This window comes from Schistocerca americana, chromosome 1, assembly GCF_021461395.2.
Source record: "Schistocerca americana isolate TAMUIC-IGC-003095 chromosome 1, iqSchAmer2.1, whole genome shotgun sequence".
NCBI classification, from domain to species: domain Eukaryota; kingdom Metazoa; phylum Arthropoda; class Insecta; order Orthoptera; family Acrididae; genus Schistocerca; species Schistocerca americana.
In genome coordinates, this window is record NC_060119.1 from 980,902,819 (window position 1) to 980,926,024 (window position 23,206).

Below are 23,206 nucleotides of genomic sequence, written 5' to 3' on the forward strand. Positions count from 1 at the left end.
TAAAATTACTCGTTATAAGATCCGCCCGTTATCAAAACATTGTTTGTTTCTAAGGATCTGAAGATGTTTCTGTACCTAATTCAGTAATTACATATTTGGAAGGAGTCACATGCTACTGATGTAATGACATAGTGTGAAGTCACTGTTTTGTTTCGTATCTTGCATATTGGGCATTTCTCAAATTTGCCACTAAACTAAACGAACAACGGCAATTTATAGCAGAAATAAACAATATGTAACACACTGTGACACACTACAAAGCTAACGAAACAGGCGAGGAATGAGAAGAGGTTGGCAACAAGCTCAACACAGTAAACAAAGGTCCATTGCCAATAATAAAAGAGTTGGACTATGACACGTGTGGCCTTGGGCGCGAATGATAACAGCAAGCAACAGGAGGTTGTTTCCATTTGCGTAAAACGCCTGCCTTCGTGCGTTCACACGTGTGCAGCTAAGAAGGAAGAATGAGTGCCGCAAAACATCTTAGTAAATGTGTAAGTACGAGCGCAAAAGTTTACTCTACTGGATCATAAGAGCATTGTTTTTGCAGTAAAAATAATATATATATATAAAAAACATGATTCCCGGCAGAACGTGTTATGTAATGGGGAGCAGAGTACTTCAAAATATTGTTTTTTTTTATGATGGGATAGAGCCCTGTTGTTTCTTTAAAATCTATTTTGTTGTAATATTTTGTGATTTATAGCTCGCTTTATGATGACAAACGATAGCAAGAAATGGAAAGAAATATCCGCAGCAGTATAATATATGGGACACGAGATTAAATCCAGAATCATAATTCAGCAGATTATTTTTCGTCTATTTTGACACCCTAGTCTTTTATGGGTAGAGTGTACCGCGAAAGTATGGTAGTTCGTATATAACCTGTTTTGAAACATATGGAGCGCCGATGCAAATGAAATTCAGAGCGCGTACATAAGCCGTTACAGTAGTTCAGTGTTACATTTTTTGTTCTATTGACTATTGAATTTGACATGTCGCTGAAACAATTTTTGTTTATTAATTTTTCATTAAATTTAACTGTCAGCTAGGATACATTGCTCATATTACCTGTATCTTCAGTGGTTCCAATAAGAGCTGATGTCATCACATATGTGAACATGGGTATTGTGATTCATATGGCACAGTTTATATTCCAGCACTACCGTGTCCTCAAATAACTGAAACGTTTCAGCTATGTGCTAAGAATCTGCTAAAACTGGAGCAGATTTTATAGTTTGTGCTTGCTGTTCTTTGAAAGCTTTGTATACTCCGCTCTGAGGATACAGAATACTATTTGTTAAGACTCATGTAAACAGACTGATTTCTCTGTGCCAGTTAAAAAAGTAGCAAAGACAGGAGATTGGATTGGTATGAGACCGGAAGTCTTGAGAAATAAGATACAGTGTACCGTTTTGGAATTCATTTGTGTGACTTCTTGTTCTGGCCATTCACTGGTCGCAGAAATTACTTTCTGTACGACTCTGTATTATAATGTGGGACATATTGTTGTTCTTACTATCTAGACAATAAATAGCTAATTTATTAAAGCTTACACAGTACAGGCCGTATACGTAATATCATACACAGTGATTTACAGTACAAAATGTACAGCATCAGAGTTTAAAAAAATACAATTGTTAATTTTGATTGTACATGTGCCATAATGAAACAGCTGAGTCAAACGATAGCTCACCTTATGGTTAAAGTGTGGTATTGGACAATCCCCCTCCCCTTCCTGCCTCCTTCTCCTCCTCCCCCCCCCCCCCAAAAAAAGGGGGGGGGGAATAAATCTTGTGTGTGATATCAGACTGATACGTAGTGCAGCTCAGGGTTTAGAATAGTTTAGAAGGTGACAATTTGATTGAGAGTTGGCAAAGACAATGAGCGTGAAAGCAGAAAATCTGTTTGTGGTATCAAATTGACTGTTGGCAAAACCTAATGTTTACATCTGTGCCATAGTGAAAAATGCAAGGGTGGTGCAGTACACAACTTTTACCCACTTTCTCTTAATAGGGTACACAACGTGTGTTCTTCATAGGATGAATAAGGAACTTGATTTCATTGTCTACTCATAAATTCTGCCACACTATAGATTTTTCTGCAAAGCAAGATACCATCTGCTCAGCTCTTTGGATGATATCATCTTCACGTAAGATGAAGTCGTATGTTTGTGATTCATTGGGTTCACTCAGATTAAAAGCTCACAAGAGACTTGTTGAAAGTCACAGGTATTCAAATAAAGGAATATACCGACACTTCTGTATGTTTAGAGTGACAGCCACATTTATACTATCAGTTTAAGCATTTTTCTTATCCATGGCTTTCACCGCACCATGTGAGCCAGTTCTCTGATGAACTGTCAGTTTAGGGTGCAGCTCTAACTTTTACTGTTCTTGAAGCATGATAAATTTAAATGTGATCAAATATATATCTGGCCGAGCGGTTCTAGCTACTTCAGTGCGGAACCGCGAGACTGCTGTGGTCGCAGGTTCGAATCCTGCCTCGGGCATGGATGTGTGTGATGTCCTTAGGTTAGTTAGGTTTAAGTAGTTCTAAGTTCTAGGGGACTGATGACCTCAGCTGTTGAGTCCCATAGTGCTCAGAGCCATTTGAACACATTTTTCAAATGTGTATCAATTTAAACATGAGGCTGATCACAAGTGTGGCCAGGCACATTCTTTGGTTGCTTGATACAAATGTTCAACTGGCAAAACACCTTCTGGTACAAAATTATACTTTCAGCATTTTTTCTCGAATGTGTGAGCCTATCTACTTACAGTTTTGATTACATTTACTGAGGTGGGAGGTACCTTTTTCACAAAATTTAGCAGCATGAATAATGTTAAAGGTTGCTGGTATCTCTATCTCTTCCTCTCTTAGCCCCCCGCCCCCCCCCCCCCCCCTCCCAGGAACATGAATGCCAAATAAAGGTTGTGGGAACAGACTACACTGTAGTGTAGCCTGATGTTTAAGTTTGTGTCATGTGTAAAATAGGTATATTAGGTAATAATTTCCATCAGTATCAAATTAAGACACTTCAGTGCAGAGGCCTTACCAAAGGCCCTGTAGGCCGGGGAAACTACAGTAATCAAGGGAAGAATGAAAGTCGAGGTGATGGGAAAACAAGAGGAAAATACTGAGAAAGATCTGCATTGCTTCAGAAAAAAGGAGATCTGGATAGAGAGACGGGACAGAAGAACTGTAGTAACAGACAGATGATTACAAACATCAGGAAAAGAAGGGCAAATTTCCATGGACATATAAATAGGATAAACAAAAATAGACTGACCAAGAAGATTTTTAATGTAGTGACGACCATGGAAGACCTCAAGAACTTAAATATCTCCACAGTAGACATGACATACAGGAAAAAAAAAATCAGAAAACACAAATTTCAGCAAATCCCAAAGGGAAGAAAACACGGAAGAAGTGAACAGAAAGAAATGCCATGAAAACTCATTGTGTTCTAGTACTCTCCTTAAGGGGGAAGTAACAATGACGACGATAAGATAATGGATAAGGCTTAAAAGAGAAACAATTTCTATGTCACACCATTTCACTCTCAAATAGTATGTATGATAAAATGTACTCTATACATTTGTGTGAGCTTCGATTTCTCTTATTCTGCTGGTTGTTTGTCCTTATATAGAATATTTTCTCATTTGGAGGAGAAAGTTGTCAATTGAAATATTATGAAAAAAATCTCACTGCAGTGAAAAACGCATTCGTTTTAATGATTGCCACCGCAACTCACTTATTGCACTTATTACTCTCCTAGTACATTTGTCGGATCTTCTAAGTGTTCTGCCAACAGAATACTGTCTTCAGTTTGCCTTCCCCCACAACATTTTGTATGTGATTGTTCCAATTTAAGTTATTCGTAGTTGTAATCCCTAGGTATTTAATAGCATCAACAACCTGTAAATTGGCATGATTTATTTTGTAACTGAAATTTAACAAACATTTAAAAGTACTCATGTGGAGGACCTCACACCTTCTATTGTTCAGGATCAGTTGCTATTTTTTGTACCATGCAGATGTTGTGTATAAATCATTTTGTAATTCATATTGATTCCTGATGAATGTGCATTGGTTATTGCCCATTATTATTGTTTACATTGATTATTGTTCATTATTATTGTTTACCAGTTTTACTTCTTAATAAAAACAAAATTGTTGCAATGCTACTCCCATGAATTCTTGTTAGGAACATTACTCAGACTTACAGAGGTGCATATTTCTTGGAACAGAAGTTTGCAACCTCAGACCCCAAAGACTTTACAATTTCACTTCCTGAATGCCCCCCTGCGGGTCCGGGGGTTAGAATAGGCCCGAGGTCTTCCTGCCTGTCGTAAGAGGCGACTAAAAGGAGTCCATCCCCCTCAAGGGGGTAGTTAGCGCCTGCGTCTGGAGACGGACGGTCCCACGACCTATATTTGTGGTCTTTTTGGTTTTTCACTTCTCGTTTCTTCCTTCTTTGGTTGCTTCCTTTCTTTGTTCTTCTCCATCTCACTGTCTTCCTTACTCTTTCCCTTGCCTTCTTCTCCTTGCCTTCTCTGGTCTCCGCCTCGGCATTTGAGACAGTCTGTCCACTCTCTCCCTCTCTCTCTTCTTTTTCTTCTTCTTCCTTCCTCCCTGTGCGCGCCTGAAGGCCGACCCATGCGTTCGCACGCGTAGCCGGTGACGGGGTAACGCGTAATTCCCCGCCCTGGGTAGACAAGTAAGGCACGCACGTACCCCCTGGTAAAGGCCAGGCCCCAGGGAGGGGTGATTGCCTGAGCTGATACCTTCTGACCATGCCGATTGGTCCCTCCGTCTGTTTCTTGGGAGGTGTGACCTGAGGTGTAAACATTCACCTAAGGCGGGAGTGCCCTCTGAGAGGGTCCCCATAAGGAAGGAGCGCGCCATCGGAGACGCTGGCAATCATGGGGGATTCCTCCGCAATGGATTTCTCTTCTTCTCTCTCGACTTCTGCCCACAAACGGAAACATGACCAGCCCCCAGTGACAAAAGTACTACCGCCTGCCCCACAGTTCCTTGTCGTTTCTCGATCTGAGGACGGAAAGGATTTTTCTTCTGTCAACCCTTTCGCTATCCAGAAGGGCGTAGATGCCATAGCCGGTACTGTTAAGTCTTGTACAAGGTTGCGTAATGGTACCTTGTTACTAGAAACTGAGAGCGCCTTTCAGGCACAGAAACTGCTTCGAGCCACACTCCTGTATATGTTCCCTGTCCGGGTGGGGGCTCCCCGAACTTTGAATTCGTCTCGTGGTGTGGTCTATACTAGATCCCTCGACGGATTGACTGACGAGGAGATTCAGTCTTTCCTCGCTGAGCAGGGCGTGACGGCTGTCCATAGGGTCATGAAAAAGGTCAACAATGACCTTGTACCGACCCGGACACTTTTCTTGACCTTTGATAGTGTTAAGCTGCCATCGCGCATCAAGGCGGTCTACGAGGTTATTTCTGTTCACCCCTATGTCCCGACACCTACGCGCTGCTACCAGTGTCAGCGTTTCAATCACACTCGACAGTCTTGTTCCAATGCGGCTAAATGTGTCAGTTGTGGCAGGGATGCCCATGAGGGTGACTGGCCACCTCCGTCTCCTCGTTGGGTGAACTGTCAGGGTGACCATGCAGCATCCTCCCGCGACTGTCCCGTCTGTAAGGAAGAACGCTGTATCCAAGAAATTCGGGTCGAAGAGAAAGTGTCCACCTCGGCTGCTCGCAAGCTATTGGCTAGTAGGAAGCCCACCCTGCTCCCAGCGGGGAAATACAGTACTGTCCTCGCCTCTCCTCGGACTACCCGGGAGGTAGCAACCCAGACATGCGATCTGACCTTCAGCACCACGGCCGTCCGTTCGGCCAGTGCTAAGATCGCGCGGTCGACGTCTCCTCTTCCTCCCATCACCCCACAGACACGAGCACCTTCCTCAGCTTCTGCTAAGACGAAGATCCAGAAGTCAGATGCACGGGCCTTCAAGAAGGAACCGTCCCGTGCAGACTTCCTACGTACCTCGACCTCCCAGCCATCGACCGGTACTTCCACCAAACGACCTTCCAAGAAGGCTGATAGGAAGCACAGTTCTACTTCTCCGTCACGGCGCATTTCTTCTCCTGCGCCACCCAGCGGTTGCCGCCCCAGGCCGTCATCCGTTTCGCCTGGCCGCACCGCTGGTAGCCGAACATCTGGCCGTTCACCGGCGGAGGAAGCTCCCACTCCCGGCCATCTTACCAAGATGGCCGATGAACCTATAGAACCAATGGACGATGACTGTCCGCCTACTGATAGCGGCAGCAGTGCTCGCTCGAAGCCAGGCCCTCAGCGGCCTTCGAGGTGACCCCTTCTCTCATCTTCCTTTTCTTCTTACGATGGCACTTATTCACTGGAATATTCGCAGCATTCGCTCCAACCAAGAGGACTTGAAGTTGCTGCTCCGCTTGCACCGTCCGCTCGTCGTAGCCCTCCAGGAAACGAAGCTACGCCCATGCGATCAAATTGCCTTGGCACACTACACCTCTGTGCGTTTTGACCTACCCCCTGTGGTAGGTATCCCGGCTCATGGAGGGGTTATGTTGCTGGCCCGGGATGATATTTACTACGATCCCATCACGTTGCACACCGGCCTGCAAGCAGTTGCCATCCGAATTACTCTCCTCACTTTTACATTTTCCATTTGTACCGTTTACACTCCATCGTCGTCTGCCGTTACCAGGGCAGACATGATGCAACTTATTGCTCAGCTACCTGCACCATTTTTGTTAACTGGAGACTTCAATGCCCACCATCCCCTTTGGGGCTCTCCAACATCCTGCCTGAGGGGCTCCCTGTTAGCAGACCTTTTCAACCAGCTCAATCTTGTCTGCCTCAATACTGGCGACCCTACTTTTCTTTCGGACACATCTCACACCTATTCCCATTTAGACCTCTCTATATGTACTCCCCAACTTGCACGCCGGTTTGAGTGGTATGCACTTTCTGATACATATTCGAGCGACCACTTCCCGTGTGTTATCCATCTCCTGCAGCATACCCCCTCTCCATGCTCATCTAGTTGGACCATCTCCAAAGCAGACTGGGGGCTCTTCTCTTCCAGGGCGACCTTTCAGGATCAAACCTTCACAAGCTGCGATTGTCAGGTTGCACACATCACGGAAGTCATTCTCACTGCTGCTGAATATTCCATCCCTCACCCTACTTCTTCTCCACGTCACGCACCGGTCCCCTGGTGGACCGCAGCATGTAGAGTCGCTTTACGTGCTCGTCGACGTGCTTTACGCACCTTTAAATGCCACCCTACAGTGGCGAATTGTATCAATTATAAACGATTACGTGCACAGTGTCGTCGTATTATTAAAGAAAGCAAGAAAGCCAGCTGGGCTGCTTTCACAAGCACCTTCAACAGTTTTACTCCTTCTTCTGTTGTCTGGGGTAGCCTGCGCTGGCTATCTGGCACTAAGGTCCACTTACCAGTTTCTGGCTTGACGGTCGCGAATGACGTCCTTGTGGCCCCTAAGGCTGTCTCCAATGCCTTTGGCCGCTTTTTCGCAGAGGTTTCGAGCTCCACTCATTACCACCCTGCTTTCCTCCCCCGCAAACAGGCAGAGGAGGCTAGGCCACCTAACTTCCGCTCCTCGAATCATGAAGGTTATAATGCCCCATTCAGCATGAGGGAACTCGAAAACGCACTTGGCCGATCACGGTCCTCTGCTCCAGGGCCTGATTCTATTCATATTCAGATGCTGAAGAACCTTTCTCCTGCGGGTAAAGGTTTTCTTCTTCGTACTTACAATCGCATCTGGATTGATGGACATGTTCCCGCATGCTGGCGCGAGTCTATTGTTGTCCCGATCCCTAAGCCGGGGAAGGACAAGCACTTGCCTTCCAGTTATCGACCCATCTCGCTTACCAGCTGTGTCTGTAAAGTGATGGAGCGAATGGTTAACTCCCGTTTGGTTTGGCTGCTCGAGTCTCGACGCCTACTTACCAATGTACAATGTGGATTTCGTAGGCGCCGCTCTGCTGTTGTCCATCTGGTTACCTTGTTGACCTTCATTATGAATAACTTCTTACGGAAGCGCCCGACCGCGGCTGTGTTCTTTGATTTGGAGAAGGCTTACGACACCTGTTGGAGGGCGGGCATTCTCCGCACCATGCATACATGGGGCCTTCGCGGTCGCCTCCCTCTTTTTATTCGTTCCTTTTTAATGGATCGACAGTTCAGGGTACGTGTGGGTTCTGTCCTGTCAGACATCTTTCGCCAGGAGAATGGGGTGCCACAGGGCTCAGTTTTGAGCGTCGCTCTCTTCGCCATAGCGATCAATCCAATAATGGATTGCCTCCCAGCTGATGTATCAGGCTCCCTTTTCGTGGACGATTTTACCATCTATTGCAGCACACAGCGTACTTGTTTCCTGGAGTGCTGTCTTCAGCATTCTCTTGACCGTCTTTACTCCTGGAGTGTCGCCAATGGCTTCCGTTTTTCTGCCGAGAAGACGGTCTGGCGCTACAAATAGTTTCTCCCACAGTCCTTACGACTCGGTCCTGTTGCTCTCCCATTCGTGGAGACAACAAAATTTTTAGGTCTTACATTTGACAGGAAACTTAGCTGGTCTCCACATGTGTCATATTTGGCTGCCCGTTGTACCCGTTCTCTAAATGTCCTCCGTGTTCTCAGTGGTATGTCGTGGGGAGTGGATCGAACCGTCCTACTTCGCCTATATCGGTCGATCGTCCGCTCCAAGGTGGATTATGGGAGCTTCGTATACTCCTCTGCACGGCCATCCATCTTACGCCGCCTCAACTCCATACAACATCGGGGTTTACGACTTGCGATCGGAGCGTTTTATACTAGTCCCGTCAAGAGTCTTCATGCTGACGCTGGTGAATTGCCACTCACCTACCGGCGCGATATACTGCTTTGTCGGTATGCCTGTCGGCTACTGTCAATGTCCGACCACCTGTCTTATCGTTCCTTTTTTGACGACTCTCTCGACCGTCAATACGGGTTGTATGTCTCTGCCCTGCTACCCCCTGGAGTTCGCTTTCGTCGCCTCCTTCAACACTTTAATTTTTCACTCCCTGCAACCTTTCGAGTGGGCGAGAGCCACACGCCACCTTGGCTCCAGGCTCAGGTTCGCGTTCACCTTGACCTCAGCTCGCTCCCAAAGGAGGTTACCCCCGGTTCAGTCTACCACTCCCGTTTTGTCGAACTTCGTTTGAAGTTCATTAATATGACCTTCATTTATACAGATGGCTCTAAGACCAATGACGGGGTCGGGTGTTCTTTTATTGTCGGGGCACAAAGTTTCAAATAGCGGCTCCATGGCCATTGTTCGGTCTTCACAGCTGAGCTCTTTGCCCTCTACCAGGCTGTTCTTTACATCTGCCACCACCGACATTCTGCATATGTCATCTGCTCCGATTCCCTGAGCGCCATCCAGAGCCTCAGTGATCCATACCCGATTCACCCTTTCGTGCACTGGATCCAACGCTCTCTTCAGCAGCTGGTGGACGTCGGTTCTCCGGTTAGCTTTATGTGGGTTCCTGGCCATGTCGGTATCCCTGGGAACGAAGCTGCAGATGCTGTGGCCAAGGCTGCGGTCCTCTAGCCTCGGACAGCTTCTTGTTGTGTCCCTTCGTCAGATTGTAGCAGGGTCATTTGTCGGCGCATTTTATCGCTGTGGCATGCCGATTGGGCTGCACTTACAGACAACAAGCTTCGGGCCTTGAAACCTCTTCCCGCAGCTTGGACGTCCTCCTCACACCCTTCTCGGTGGGAGGAGGTAGTTTCGGCCCGGTTACGAAGTGGACACTGCCGGTTCAGCCATCGCCATCTGCTGACGGCTGCGCCGGCGCCGTTCTGCCCATGTGGGCAATTGCTGACGGTCCGCCACATTTTAACGTCCTGTCCGCATTTTAACACACTACGTCTTGATCTTGGCCTGCCATGTACTCTAGATGCCATTTTAGCGGATGACCCACGGGCAGCTGCTCGCGTTCTTCATTTTATCAACGTGACAACCCTCTCTAAGGACATTTGATTATGCTGTGTTTTTTTTTTTTTAATCCTATGCCTGTCAGTCTGTCTTTTATCGTGTTTTCCGTTTCGTTGCTGTTTTTAACTTGTGACTCGCGGTGCATTCCTAACGTAGTCTGGGTGCTAATGACCGTTGAAGTTGTGCGGCCTAAAACCACACAAAAAAAAAAAAAAAAAAAAAAAAAAAAAAAAAAAAAAAATGCCAAACTTTCAGACAGTGTCTTGACTCTGTGCTTGCAAAAATATATTTTTAATTTACGCGCCATAAATTGCCATTGTAACTATTTTTTAAAAAACTTTTCAAAGCCCCTCTCCACCTGCCCCCATAGCACAGATGTTTGTCAGTGTAATCCTGCAATGATAGACATACTAGCTCTGGAAAATGTCCTCAGGGGGCCAAAACCAGTTGTGGCAATTAAAAGAAACATAAATATGTAAATGATGCATTTATTTGATTGCAAATATCAAATTTTGGGAATGTAAGTGTAAGAAGAGAGAAGTAACTTGAAGACTTAGTGTGGCTTTCAGGAAATTTGTAGAAGTGAAGAGTCTGGCTTGTTCGGATATATTATAGGAGCTCTCTTGAAATAATACCTACAGTTTTTGAAAGAACCATATTTAGTCAAAACACCATCTTACTTTGAATGATCTGTAGTGTTTGTGTGGACAGTTTGTTTGTGTAGAATTGGTACTAGAATACTTACAATAGAACACAATCGAGCAGCTACTGGTTCATCACTATTTCCTTAAAGAAAATTTAATGTGTGAAAGAATGTAACTTCATTGCCATTACAAGTTACTGACATAAGGCGGATATTGCAACTTCATTGTTTTATTATAAAGAATGTAGAACCTATCTGTCTCTGGACATATTTGCTATTGGCGATAGTGTTTATAATATACAGCCTGGGGCAAGCTCTTTAATATCTTGCAAACCAATTTAACATTGAGTCGAAGTTAACAGCCAAATTTCGTGCCAAACAAAGGTGCTTGAGAAATATCTCTGTTCTGCCGGTCCAGTTAACAACTAGCCTATAATAGGTAATTTGGAATTATACCCAATCGTTGTTGCATCCTTATGTTAATAACAATAATAATAATAACCCCCGTGGAGGCCCGGGAAAAGAATAGGCCTCCGGTATGTTCTGCCAGTCGTAAAAGGCGACGAAAAGAACAAACCACTAATAGGGCTAACCCCCCTTTTAGTGTGATTAGTTGGTTCAGGACAGAGCTAAAGAAGCCTCGGACAAGCGCCGTCATGGTCGGCGACGACGCTTGAACCGTATGCCCGCCCACAATGGTAACGACACTGCTAGCCAACTGGAAAATGATTTAAATCCAAATAGAGGTGTTTTGCAGAATATGCTTCCTGCAACCACCCTAGAAGGAAAACAAAGACAGAGGATGAGATGGTCAGATGAAGTTAATCGACACCTCATGTTTTGTTATTACCAAGCAACATACCTAGGAACCAACACAACTGGATACAGATCACAAGTATACACAACATTTATTACCAGATACCCAGAATTAAAATTTTTACCAGAACAACGACTAGCTGATCAGATCCGTGTAATAATAAAAAATAACAGGATACCCCAGTCAGAATTAGAAAACATCAAACAACAAGTACAACAAATACTAGAACAAAATAATGTGCAATCATAAGAAGAAGAAACTACAGTAATGGACTCAAACATCCCAGTGCAAACAAACAAAAAACAACACGCATCAATTAAACAATCAGAGGAAAACAAAATCTTAAGACAGCCACCAGAACAAGGACAAATAGAACACGAAGTGACACACATGTTAGATATAGAAGAAAAATTTCAGCTGACATATATATATAGAATACAAAGACACAAATACAGACATTAGACCATTCTTGCATAGATCGCAAAATAACCCACAAGTCGAAACAACAATAAAAACTATCAACACAATCATACACAACAAAATAAATGAAAACACAACAATGGAAGAGTTACAGCTACTGGTTTATATAGGAGCACTCACTACACTAAATATACACACTAGGCAGAGATCAGAACCAACCAACACACAGAAGAAACCCACAAAACCAGCATGGCAACACAGGCTACAGATCAGAATAGAAAAACTGAGAAAAGACATCGGACAGCTAACACAATTTATAAGAAATGAAATGTCAGAAAAAAAAAAAATGAAAAAGGTTAGCTAAAATCTCACAACAATAAGCGATAGAACAATTAGATGAAAAGAAGCAGAAATTACAAGCATTGGCCAAACGACTTAGAAGATACAAAAAAAGTGAAAATAGAAGGAAACAAAACCAAACATTCAACACAAACCAAAAGAAATTTTACCAGACAATAGATAACACACACATTAAAATAGACACTCCACCAAACATAACAGACATGGAACACTTCTGGAGCAACATATGGTCAAACCCAGTACAACATAACAGGCATGCACGGTGGATACAAGCAGAAACAGACTCATACAAGATGATACCACAAATGCCTGAAGTGATAATTTTGCAACATGAAGTCACCCGAGCAATTAATTCTACGCACAATTGGAAAGCCCCTGGAAATGATAAAATAGCAAATTTCTGGCTAAAGAAGTTCACCTCAACACATTCACATCTAATTAAATTATTTAACAGTTACATTGTAGACCCATACACATTCCCTGATACACTTACACAAGGAATAACTTATCTGAAACCTAAAGATCAAGCAGACACAGCAAACCCAGCTAAATATCGCCCCATAACATGCCTACCAACAATATACAAAATATTAACTTCAATCATTACACAGAAATTAATAACACATACAACACAGAACAAAATTATAAATGAAGAACAAAAAGGCTGTTGCAAAGGAGCACGAGGATGTAAAGAGCAACTGATAATAGATGCAGAGGTGACGTATCAAGCTAAAACTAAACAAAGGTCGCTACACTACGCATACATTGATTACCAAAAAGCTTTTGATAGTGTACCCCACTCATGGTTACTACAAATATTGGAAATATACAAAGTAGATCCTAAATTGACACAGTTCCTAAACATAGTAATGAAAAATTGGAAAACCACACTTAATATCCAAACAAATTCAAATAATATCACATCACAGCCAATACAGATTACGCGTGGAATATTCCAAGGAGACTCACTAAGTCCTTTCTGGTTTTGCCTTGCTCTGAACCCACTATCCAACATGCTAGATAATACAAAATATGGATACAATATTACTGGAACATACCAACACAAAATCACACATTTGCTGTACATGGATGATCTAAAACTACTGGCAGCAACAAATCAACAACTCAACCAATTACTAAAGATAACAGAACTATTCAACAATGATATAAATATGGCTCTTGGAACAGACAAATGTAAGAAAAATAGCATAGTCAAGGGAAAACACACTAAACAAGAAGATTACATATTGGATAACCACAGCGACTGCATAGAAGCGATGGAAAAAACAGATGCTTATAAATATCTACGATACAGACAAAAAACAGGAATAGATAATACAAATATTAAAGAAGAACTAAAAGAAAAATATAGACAAGACTAACAAAAATACTGAAAACAGAATTGACAGCAAGAAACAAGACAAAAGCTATAAATACTTATGCTCTACCAATATTGACCTACTCATTTGGAGCAGTGAAATGGAGTAACACAGACCTAGAAGCACTCAATACACTTACACAATCACAATGCCATAAATATAGAATACATCACATACATTCAGCAACAGAAAGATTCACATTAAGCAGAAAGGAAGGAGGAAGGGGATTTATCGACATAAAAAAACCTACATTATGGACAGGTAGACAATTTAAGAAAATTCTTTTTAGAACAAGCAGAAACTAGCAAAATACACAAAGCAATCATTCATATAAATACATCGGCTACACCACTGCAATTTCATAACCACTTCTACAACCCTTTAGATCACATAACATCAACAGATACGAAGAAAGTAGATTGGAAAAAGAAAACACTACATGGCAAGCACCCGTATTATCTAACACAGCCACACATCGATCAAGACGCATCCAACACATGGCTAAGAAAAGGCAATATATACAGTGAGACAGAAGGATTCATGATTGCAATACAGGATCAAACAATAAACACCAGATATTACAGCAAGCACATTATTAAAGATCCCAATACCACAACAGATAAATGCAGACTTTGCAAACAACAAATAGAAACAGTAGATCACATCACAGGCGGATGTACAATACTAGCAAATACAGAATACCCCAGAAGACATGACAATGTAGCAAAAATAATACGTAAACAGCTTGCCGTACAACATAAACTTATAAAACAACACGTTCCCACATACAAGTATGCACCACAAAATGTAGTGGAGAATGATGAATACAAATTATACTGGAACAGAACCACTATAACAGATAAAACACCACCACATAACAAACCTGACATCATACTCACCAATAAAAAGAAGAAATTAACACAACTAATCGAAATATCCATAACCAATACAACAAATATACAGACGAAAGCAGGAGAAAAAATTGAAAAATACATCCAGCTGGCTGAGGAAGTCAAGGACATGTGGCATCAGGATAAAGTTGACATTATACCAATTATACTATCAACTTCAGGAGTCATACCACACAATATCCACCAGTACATCAATGCAATACAGCTACATCCAGACTTATATATACAACTACAGAAATCCGTAATTATTGATACATGTTCAATTACCCGAAAGTTCCTAAATGCAATGTAACCTATACCGTGCAGTTAAAAGGAAGTCGCGCATGATTAAGGTCCGCGTCACCTTCCATTTTTAACCAGACATAACGTCTGAGAAAGGAAAGAGATGATAATAATAATAATTTTTATAATAATAATAATACTGTTGTTGCGCATCATTATTAGCACAGCCCTACTTGGTACAGATGTACTCGCACACTGTTTGTCTGAAGTCTAGGTATATAAAAGTGCATTACTGAAAATTTCGTGGCATTGTCCATGTTTCCATGTTATGACACCAGTTAAAAACTGTTTACCATGACTGGTGTTTCCTCTTTTTATACTACAAGGAATTGTACTGTTGCTAAGTAATAATAGTTAGAATTTGTTTTATCTCATGCAGAATTGCATTGTCGTAGACTTGTTCATTCCTTATCCATTGTGTGCACAGTTTCATTTGGCTCATGTAAAACATAAAGGAAATAAGTTCTTAAAAATCAAAACACATTGTCTTATAAACTTTATTTGGCAACTCTCCCAAAATATTACCGTTTTTCTATATTTTGTTCCGCCCCACCGTATTCTTCCTGTATTTGCTAATATTGGAAGGAGTCTCGCTATAACTTAGTATTTTTTATAATTTAGGAATTTTTAGAGGAAAATTTGTCACATTCCCGGGGCCCTCTTCAGTATCTTATGACAGCTGCACGGTTTGATGCCTTAATCAGTCCATGTTGAATCAGCAACATGGCAGGCAGCAGCAGAGTTATTACCTCCAAATGTAAATAGAAACAAGCATGCCTTTAGTGTCACGCAGTAGCAATGTTGGCCACAGAATTGCAGAGTTGTGTTTGCAATGTGTTGGCGGTCTGGCAGTAGTTACACACACATGCAAGCAATCTTTCAGATTGAGTGTGACACTTCAAATGATCCAGTTCTTTGCAGACCCAAAATGTGGCATCTTTTGAAACTGTAAGATGCTGGTATCTGTTGGAAAGAAGTGTGTAATGGGGTGTTCACTCCAGACCCTCTTTTAGACAGCATTTGGTCATACTGACAGCGGCTTTACTGTGTGTTACTCCCTTATGAAGTTTCTTGTCAACAATCGACCACAATTTAAAAAACAAGAGTAATGTTCATGAATGTAATAATAGAAGAAGAAATGATCCACACTGTCAATCACTCAGCCTCATCATGACACAGAGAAGAGTACGGTATTCAGTTATAAAATTCTTTGGCAAGATACCCAGAGTGTTAAAGCATTTAACAACATAATAAAATTAACTTCAAAAACAAACTAAAATCATGTCTACTTAACAATTCATTCTACTCCATATAATTACCGAATATGCAGTAGTAATAGGTGGTGGTGTTTTGTGTACGCATATGCATGTGTGCACTATTCAGCACAGTTCCATATTGAATTTCTTAATGGATGAATGAGAATACCATATTCACAACATTAATGATTTCATTGATTAATTGCACTCGTACTGAGTAATATCTTTGTCTCTATTACATTATTTAGGTTTAGAATGTTACTTCTGCCTACTTAAATTCACTGTTAGGATATTTTCTCTGTTGTTCTGATCTTCAGTCCGAAGACTGGTTTGATGCAGCTCTCCACACCTTATCCTGTGCGAGCCACATCATCTCCGAATAAGTATTGCAACCGACATCTGTATTAATGTGCGTGCTGTATTAATATCTTGGCCTCCCTCTATGATTTTTATCTCCCACACTTCCCTCCAGTACTAAATTGGTGAACCCTTGATGTCTCTGAATATGTCCTATCAACTGTTTCTGGGTCAAGTTGTGCCACAAACTTCCTCTCTCCCCAGTTCTGGTCAGTACTACCTCATTAGTTACTTGGTGTACCCATCTGATCATAAGCATTTTTCTGTAGCACTACATTTCAAAAGTTTCAATTCTCGTCTTGTCTAAACTGCGAATCGTCCGTGTCACTTCCATACACAGCTACACTTCAGACAAATAACTCCAGAAAAGACTTCCTAGCACGTAAATCTATATTCGATGTTAACAAATTTCTCTTCTTCAGAAATGCTTTCCTTGCCATTGCGAGTCTACCTTTTATATCCTCTCTACTTCGGTCATTGTCAGTTATTATGTTGCCCAAATAGCAAAGCTCATCTACTATCTTAAGTTTCTTGTTTCCTAATCTAATTCCCTTAGCATTGCCTGATTTAATTCAACTACATTCCATTATCCTTGTTTTGCATTTGTTGATGTTCATCTTCTATCCTCCTTCCAAGACCCTGTCCATTCCGTTCAACTAAACTTCCAAGTTCTTTGCTGTGTCTCACAGGATTACAATGCTGCTGACAAACCTCAAGAGTTCTTCTTTTATCACTGAACTTTAATTACTATTACAGATTTTTCTTTGGTTTCCTTTACTGCTTGATCAAGGTACAGATTGAATAACATCAAGGATAGGCAACCCTGTCTCATTCCCTTTTCAGTCACTGCTTCCCTTTCATGATCCTCCACTCTTCTGCTGTCTGGTTTCTATACAAGTTGTAAACAGCCTTTCACTTCCTCTATTGTATCCCTGCTGCCTTCAAAAATTTCAAAGTGATTAGGCCTATCCCAGTCGACATAGTCAAAAGCTTTTTCCAAGTCTACAAATGCTCTAAATGTAGATTTGCCTTTCTTAAACTATCTTCTTACATAAGTTGTAGGATCAGTTTTGCCTTATGTTCCGACAGATCTTCACCAATGTTGGCCTCTACAAGTTTTTCCATTCTTCTTCTGTAAAGAATTCATGTTAGTATTTACAACCATGACTTACTAAACTGATTGTTCAGTAATTTTTACACCTAACAGCAACTGCTTTCTTTGAAATTGGAACTATTAAATTCTTCTGGAAGTGAGAGGGTATTTCGCCTACGTCATACATCTTGTATACCAGATGGAAAGAATTTGTTATGTCCGGCTCTCCTGAGGTTATCAGTAGTTCTGATGGTATGTCATCTACAACTGGGGTCTTATTTTGAATTAAGACCTTTCAATGTTTTTGTCACATTCTTCTTGCAGTATCATATCTCTCATATCATCTTCATTTATATCCTCTTCCATTTCTGTAATATTGTCTTCAAGTTTAGGTTCAAATGGTTCAAATGGCTCTGAGCACTCTGGGACTTAACATCTATGGTCATCAGTCCCCTAGAACTTAGAACTACTTAAACCTAACTAACCTAAGGACATCACACAACACTAAGTCATCACGAGGCAGAGAAAATCCCTGACCTCGCCAGGAATCGAACCCGGGAACCCGGGCGCGGGAAGCGAGAACGCTACCGCACGACCACGAGCTGCGGACTTCAAGTTTAGCTTCCTTGTCTAGACCCTCTATATAGCCCTTCCCCTATCAGCTTTCTTTTCTTTGCTTCAGACTGGTTTTTCATCTGTGTTTTTGGTATTCACACAGCTGTTTCTCTTTTTTCGAAAAGGCGTCATTAATTTTCCTGTAGGCCTTGTCTATTTTTCCCCTAATGAAATCCCCCCTGCAGGCCCGGGGGTTAGAATAGGCCTGAGGTATTCCTGCCTGTTGTAAGAGGCGACTGAAAGGAGTCTCATACCTTTCGGCCTTTATGCGATTGTCCCCTGTAGGGTTTGACCCCCATTTTTCAAAATTTTCCTGAAGATCGAACCAATTTGGGAAGAGCGCCTTACATGGTGCATCGTGTCCATCGTGCATTGAGATCTTTAGCCCACTTTCCCGTCGTGGCATTACAGTCCTGCTCATCCTCCATATTTTGAGTGAGGACACTTTCATGAGTGCGTTTGCCTCCACCCACTATTCAATGTCATTTTCTGCACCGAAAATGATCATGGAATTCTTTGCACCTCATATCCAGCACGGTGGCCAGTCTGTTGTGGTGGAACCACCATGTACTCTGTTGGTTGTAGCCCCGTGACTACACAGGGATATCTTTGCTGATGCCTGTGCCATTAACTCCCCATGTATGCCAAGGAGTAGATGCCCGTCACCTTGGGGCATCAGGACTCCCAGCAATGGCCATCCTGCTAGGTGGCCTTTGCTGTGGTTGGGTGGTGCCCGTGGGGAGGGCCCCTGGTCAGAGTGGGTGGCATCAGGGCGGATGACACGTGATGAAGTGTACCACGTCATCACTTGCTGGTGATCAAATGCCGGCAGTTTCTAAGCATTCAAAGTCTCAGTACAAAGCAAGGAGTTATGATCCTAAATCATCCCCCTCCCTGGCCACACCATGGGAGGAATGCCAGGCTAAGGGTGGCAGCGAACCTCATTCGCCCCGATACCTCATATGTATGAGAGCTGATGGGGACTCCTTTGTCTTGATGAAGCTTCAAGTCAGGGTTAGTCTTGATAAAAACGGCATCCTCTGCCCAGTCACGGGCATTACTCGCTTGTGACAATCTGGGGAACATTTCCATTACCGTCATGCTTCATAAGAGCTTAACTATGGTTCAGGGTATTATATTCTGCAGGGACTTTCTTTTGCAGTCTGACGACGAGCTGTGCGCCAACTTAGAGCAATGATGGTTCATTTTGTCCAGCGCATCCATTGGGGTCATAGGGATAATCAGGTTGCCACAGGTGCCTTCATCTTCGCCTTCAAGGGTGACACATTACCCAAGAAGGTCAAGATGATGCTCAACCACTGTGATGTCAAGCCATATATCCCTCCCCCAATGCAGTGCTTTAAGTGCTGGAAGTTCAGCCATATGTCTTCCCGCTGTACTTCAGTATCACATGTCGAGATTGTGGATGTCCATCGCATCCCAATACTCCAAGTACCCCACCTCCCATCTGTTCCATTTGCAGAGAGCATCATTCCCCTTGCTCACCAGACTGCAGTATTTTACAGCGAGAAAGGAAAATCATTAAATACAAGACCCTGGACCGACTAACCTACACTGAAGCCAAGAGGAAATTTGAGTGCCTACATCCTGTGGTTATGACCTCCTCTTACGTCGCCGCTACGAGAACAGTTATAGCCCCATCAGTTCCGCAAGTTCCATTCAGCTCTCAGAGCTGTCAGACTCCACCTGCCCCCTTGATGGTGGGGGGCACTTCCCTCCCTGTTGCTCCCACACCACCTACCTCGGGAGCACTTTCCCCCAACCATTGGGAACACCAGTCCCCACTTCTCAGCTGGAGAAGCGTAAGACATCTTCGGCTCCTCTCACAAGGAAGGGCCCCCATGGGTCACTCATTTCCCAGGTTTTTGCTAGTGGAAAAGATGACACCCACCAGTGGCTGAAGTGCCCAAAAGCAGCTGGTCGTTGGGCTTCACAATCATCCTCAGTCCCGGAGACTGAATTGGTGAAGCCCTCCCAGCCAGAGAAACCCAAGGATCAGCAAGAGAAATTCAGAAAGAAGACCCCCAAGACCAAGGGAATTGCTGTGGCACCCACGCCACCGCTGCCTACAAGCTCTGCGTCTGAGGATAAGGTGAAGATTCTGGCGTCTGCTGAGGACCTAGATCTCGCCAGACCCTCAGCCACTATGGATATAGCCTTTTCACGAAATAAGTCAGTGGCAGCAGGTGACCCTGAGGCACAGACTGCCACATTGTCTCATGCCTTCCCAGTCTCACGATCATCGACTGTTAAGCTTTACACCTGCTTTCTGCATTGCCCTCCAGGAAACCCGGTTCCCAGCAATGCAGACCCCTGGACTTCGTGGATACAGGGGATATTACAAGAACTGTAGCTAATATATTAGTGTCAGGTGGAGTTTACGTTCATGTCCTGAACTCAGTATGTAGTGAACCTGTGCCTCTTCAAACTACTCCTGAAGCTGTGGTTGTCAGGATATGGACGACACAGGAAATAACTGTCTGCAATGTATATCTCCCTCCAGGTGGTGCACTACTGCTGAACGTATTGGCTGCACTGCTTGATCATCTCCCTGAACCTTTCCTACTTTTGGGAGATTTTAATGCCCATAATCCCTTGTGGGGTAGCACCATGTTTACTGGCCATGGCAGAGATGTTGAAAATTTACTGTCCCAACCCGACTTCTGGCTCTTAAATACTGGGGCCGCCACACATTTTAGTGTGGCTCATGGTAGTTACTTGGCTGTTGATTTATCAATTTGCAGCCCAGATGAGCACATGATGACCTGTGCGGTAGTGACCACTTCCCCATAATCCTGTCACTCCCCTGGCATCATGCCCACAGACATCTACACAGATGGGCTTTGAACAATGCAGACTGGGTAGCCTTCACCTCTGCTGTTGCCGTTGAATCTCCCCCACATGGTGACATCGATGTTGTGATTGAGCAGGTCACTACAATGATAATTTCAGCAGTGGAAAATGCGGTCCTTCGTTCTCTAGGGTGCCCCTGGCGAAGACAGTTCCTTGGTGGTTGCCGGAAATTGCTGAGGCAATTAAAGAGTGTCGGCAAGCTCTACCGGGACATAAGCAGCACCCTTCCCTAGAGCACCTAACAGCCTTTAAGCGGCTCTGTGCTCGTGTTCGCCTGCTTATAAAATGATGGAAACAGGAGTATTGGGAGAGGTAGGTCCCAACCATTGGGTGCCATATGTCACCTTCCCAAGTCTGGACAAAGATCAGACGTCTTTTTGGGTACCAGACCTCAACAGGTGTCCCTGGCGTTAACATAAATGGCGTGCTCTCTACTGACACAAACACGATTGCCAAGCACTTGGCTGAGCACTTGGCTGAGCACTATGCTCGAGCCTATGCATTCGAGGACTACCCCCCAAATCTTTTCCACCCTCAAACGGCGGGTGGAAAGGAAAGTCCTCTCGTTTACTATGCACCACAGTGAACCATATAACACCCCACTTACAGAGTGCAAGCTCCTCAGCGCCCTTGCACATTACCCAGACACAGCTCCTGGGCCAGATCGGATCAACAGTCAGATGATTAAACATTTCTCGTCTGACTATAAGTGATATCTCCTCATCATCTTGAACCAGGTCTGGTGCGATGACATCTTTTCATCGCAATGGTGGGAGAGCACCATCATTCCGGTACTAAAAACCGGTAAAAATCCACTTGATGTGGATAGCTATCGGTCCATCAGCCTGACCAACGTTCTCTGTAAGCTGTTAGAACCTGTGGTGTGTTGGCAGTTGGGTTGGGTCCTGAAGTCACGTGGCCTACTGGCTCCATGTCAGGGCGGCTTCCGCCAGTGTCGCTCTACCACTGATAATCTTGTGTCCCTTGAGTCTGCCATCCGAACAGCCTTTTCCAGACGCTAACATCTGGTTGCTGTCTTTTCCGACTTACGTGAAGCATACTACATGATCTGGTGACATCATATCCTTGGCACATTGTATGAGTGGGATCTCTGGGGCTCTCTCCCGATTTTATCCAAAACTTCCTGTCGCTCCATACTTTCCGTGTCCAAGTTGGTGCCTCCAATAATCCCCCTGTATTCAGGAGAATGGCGTTCTGGAGGGCTACACATTGAGTGTCTCTCTATTTTTAGTGGCTATTGATGGCCTGGCAGCAGCTGTAGGGCTGTCAGTCTCCCCTTCCCTATATGCGGATGACTTCTGCATTTCGTATTGCTCCGGCCAGTACTGGTGTTGCTGAGTGGTGCCTACAGGGAGCCATTCACAAGGCACAGTTATTGGTTCCAGCCCATAGCTTCCAGTTTTCAGCTGCGGAGTCATGTGTCGTGCACTTCTGTCGGCGCTGTACCGTTCGTCCGGATCCTGAACTTAGTCTTTATGTCAATCCACTCACTGAAGTGGAGACGTACTGATTCTTAGGACTGGTTTTCGATGCCTGATTAACTTTGCTACCTCATCTTCACCAGCTTAAGCAGAAGTGCTGGTAGCACCTCAAGGCCCTCCTCTGCCTGAGCGACACCAACTGGGGTGTAAATCGCTCTACGCTGCTGCATCTCAACAGAGCCCTTGTTCAATCCGGCTTTGAGTATGGGAATCTGGTTTACGGTTTGGTGGCACCCTCAGCTTTGCGTTTACTTGACTCAGTGCACCGCTGTGGCATTCGCCCAGCATCGGGAGCTTTTAGAACGAGTTCCGGAGCTCTGAAGTTCATTACACTGATGGCTCGATGGCTGATGGTAATGTTGGCTTTGCCCATGTCCACAGAGGCCATATTTAACAGCATTCCTTGCCCGCTGGCTGCAATGTATTCATTGCAGAGCTTGTGACCATATCTCGTGAACCATTCCTGTTCTGGTGAGTCATTTCTTGTCTGTTCTGACTCCCTGAGCAGCTAACAAGCTATCGACCAGTGTTACACTCGCCATCCTTTGGTAGCGAACATCCAAGAGTCCATCTCCGCCTTGGAATGGTCCAGTCATTCAGTGGTGTTTGTGTTGACCCCAGGACACGTCGGAATCCCAGGCAAAGGACTTGCTATCAGGCTGGCCAAACAGGCTACGCGGAAATTGCTCCTGGAG

The 23,206-nt window shown here is 43.8% G+C and overlaps 1 protein-coding gene across 1 annotated transcript in view; it reads left to right on the forward strand.

The window, feature by feature from the left end:
- The first annotated feature begins 345 nt into the window (after positions 1–345).
- The window catches only part of LOC124615901 (short/branched chain specific acyl-CoA dehydrogenase, mitochondrial), a 63,051-nt gene continuing 40,190 nt past the window's right edge, over positions 346–23,206 (forward strand). The window contains exon 1 of the mRNA XM_047144078.1: positions 346–494. Within this exon, the coding sequence (XP_047000034.1) occupies positions 465–494 (30 nt within the window). The 5' untranslated portion in view covers positions 346–464. The remainder of the gene's footprint in view (positions 495–23,206) is intronic.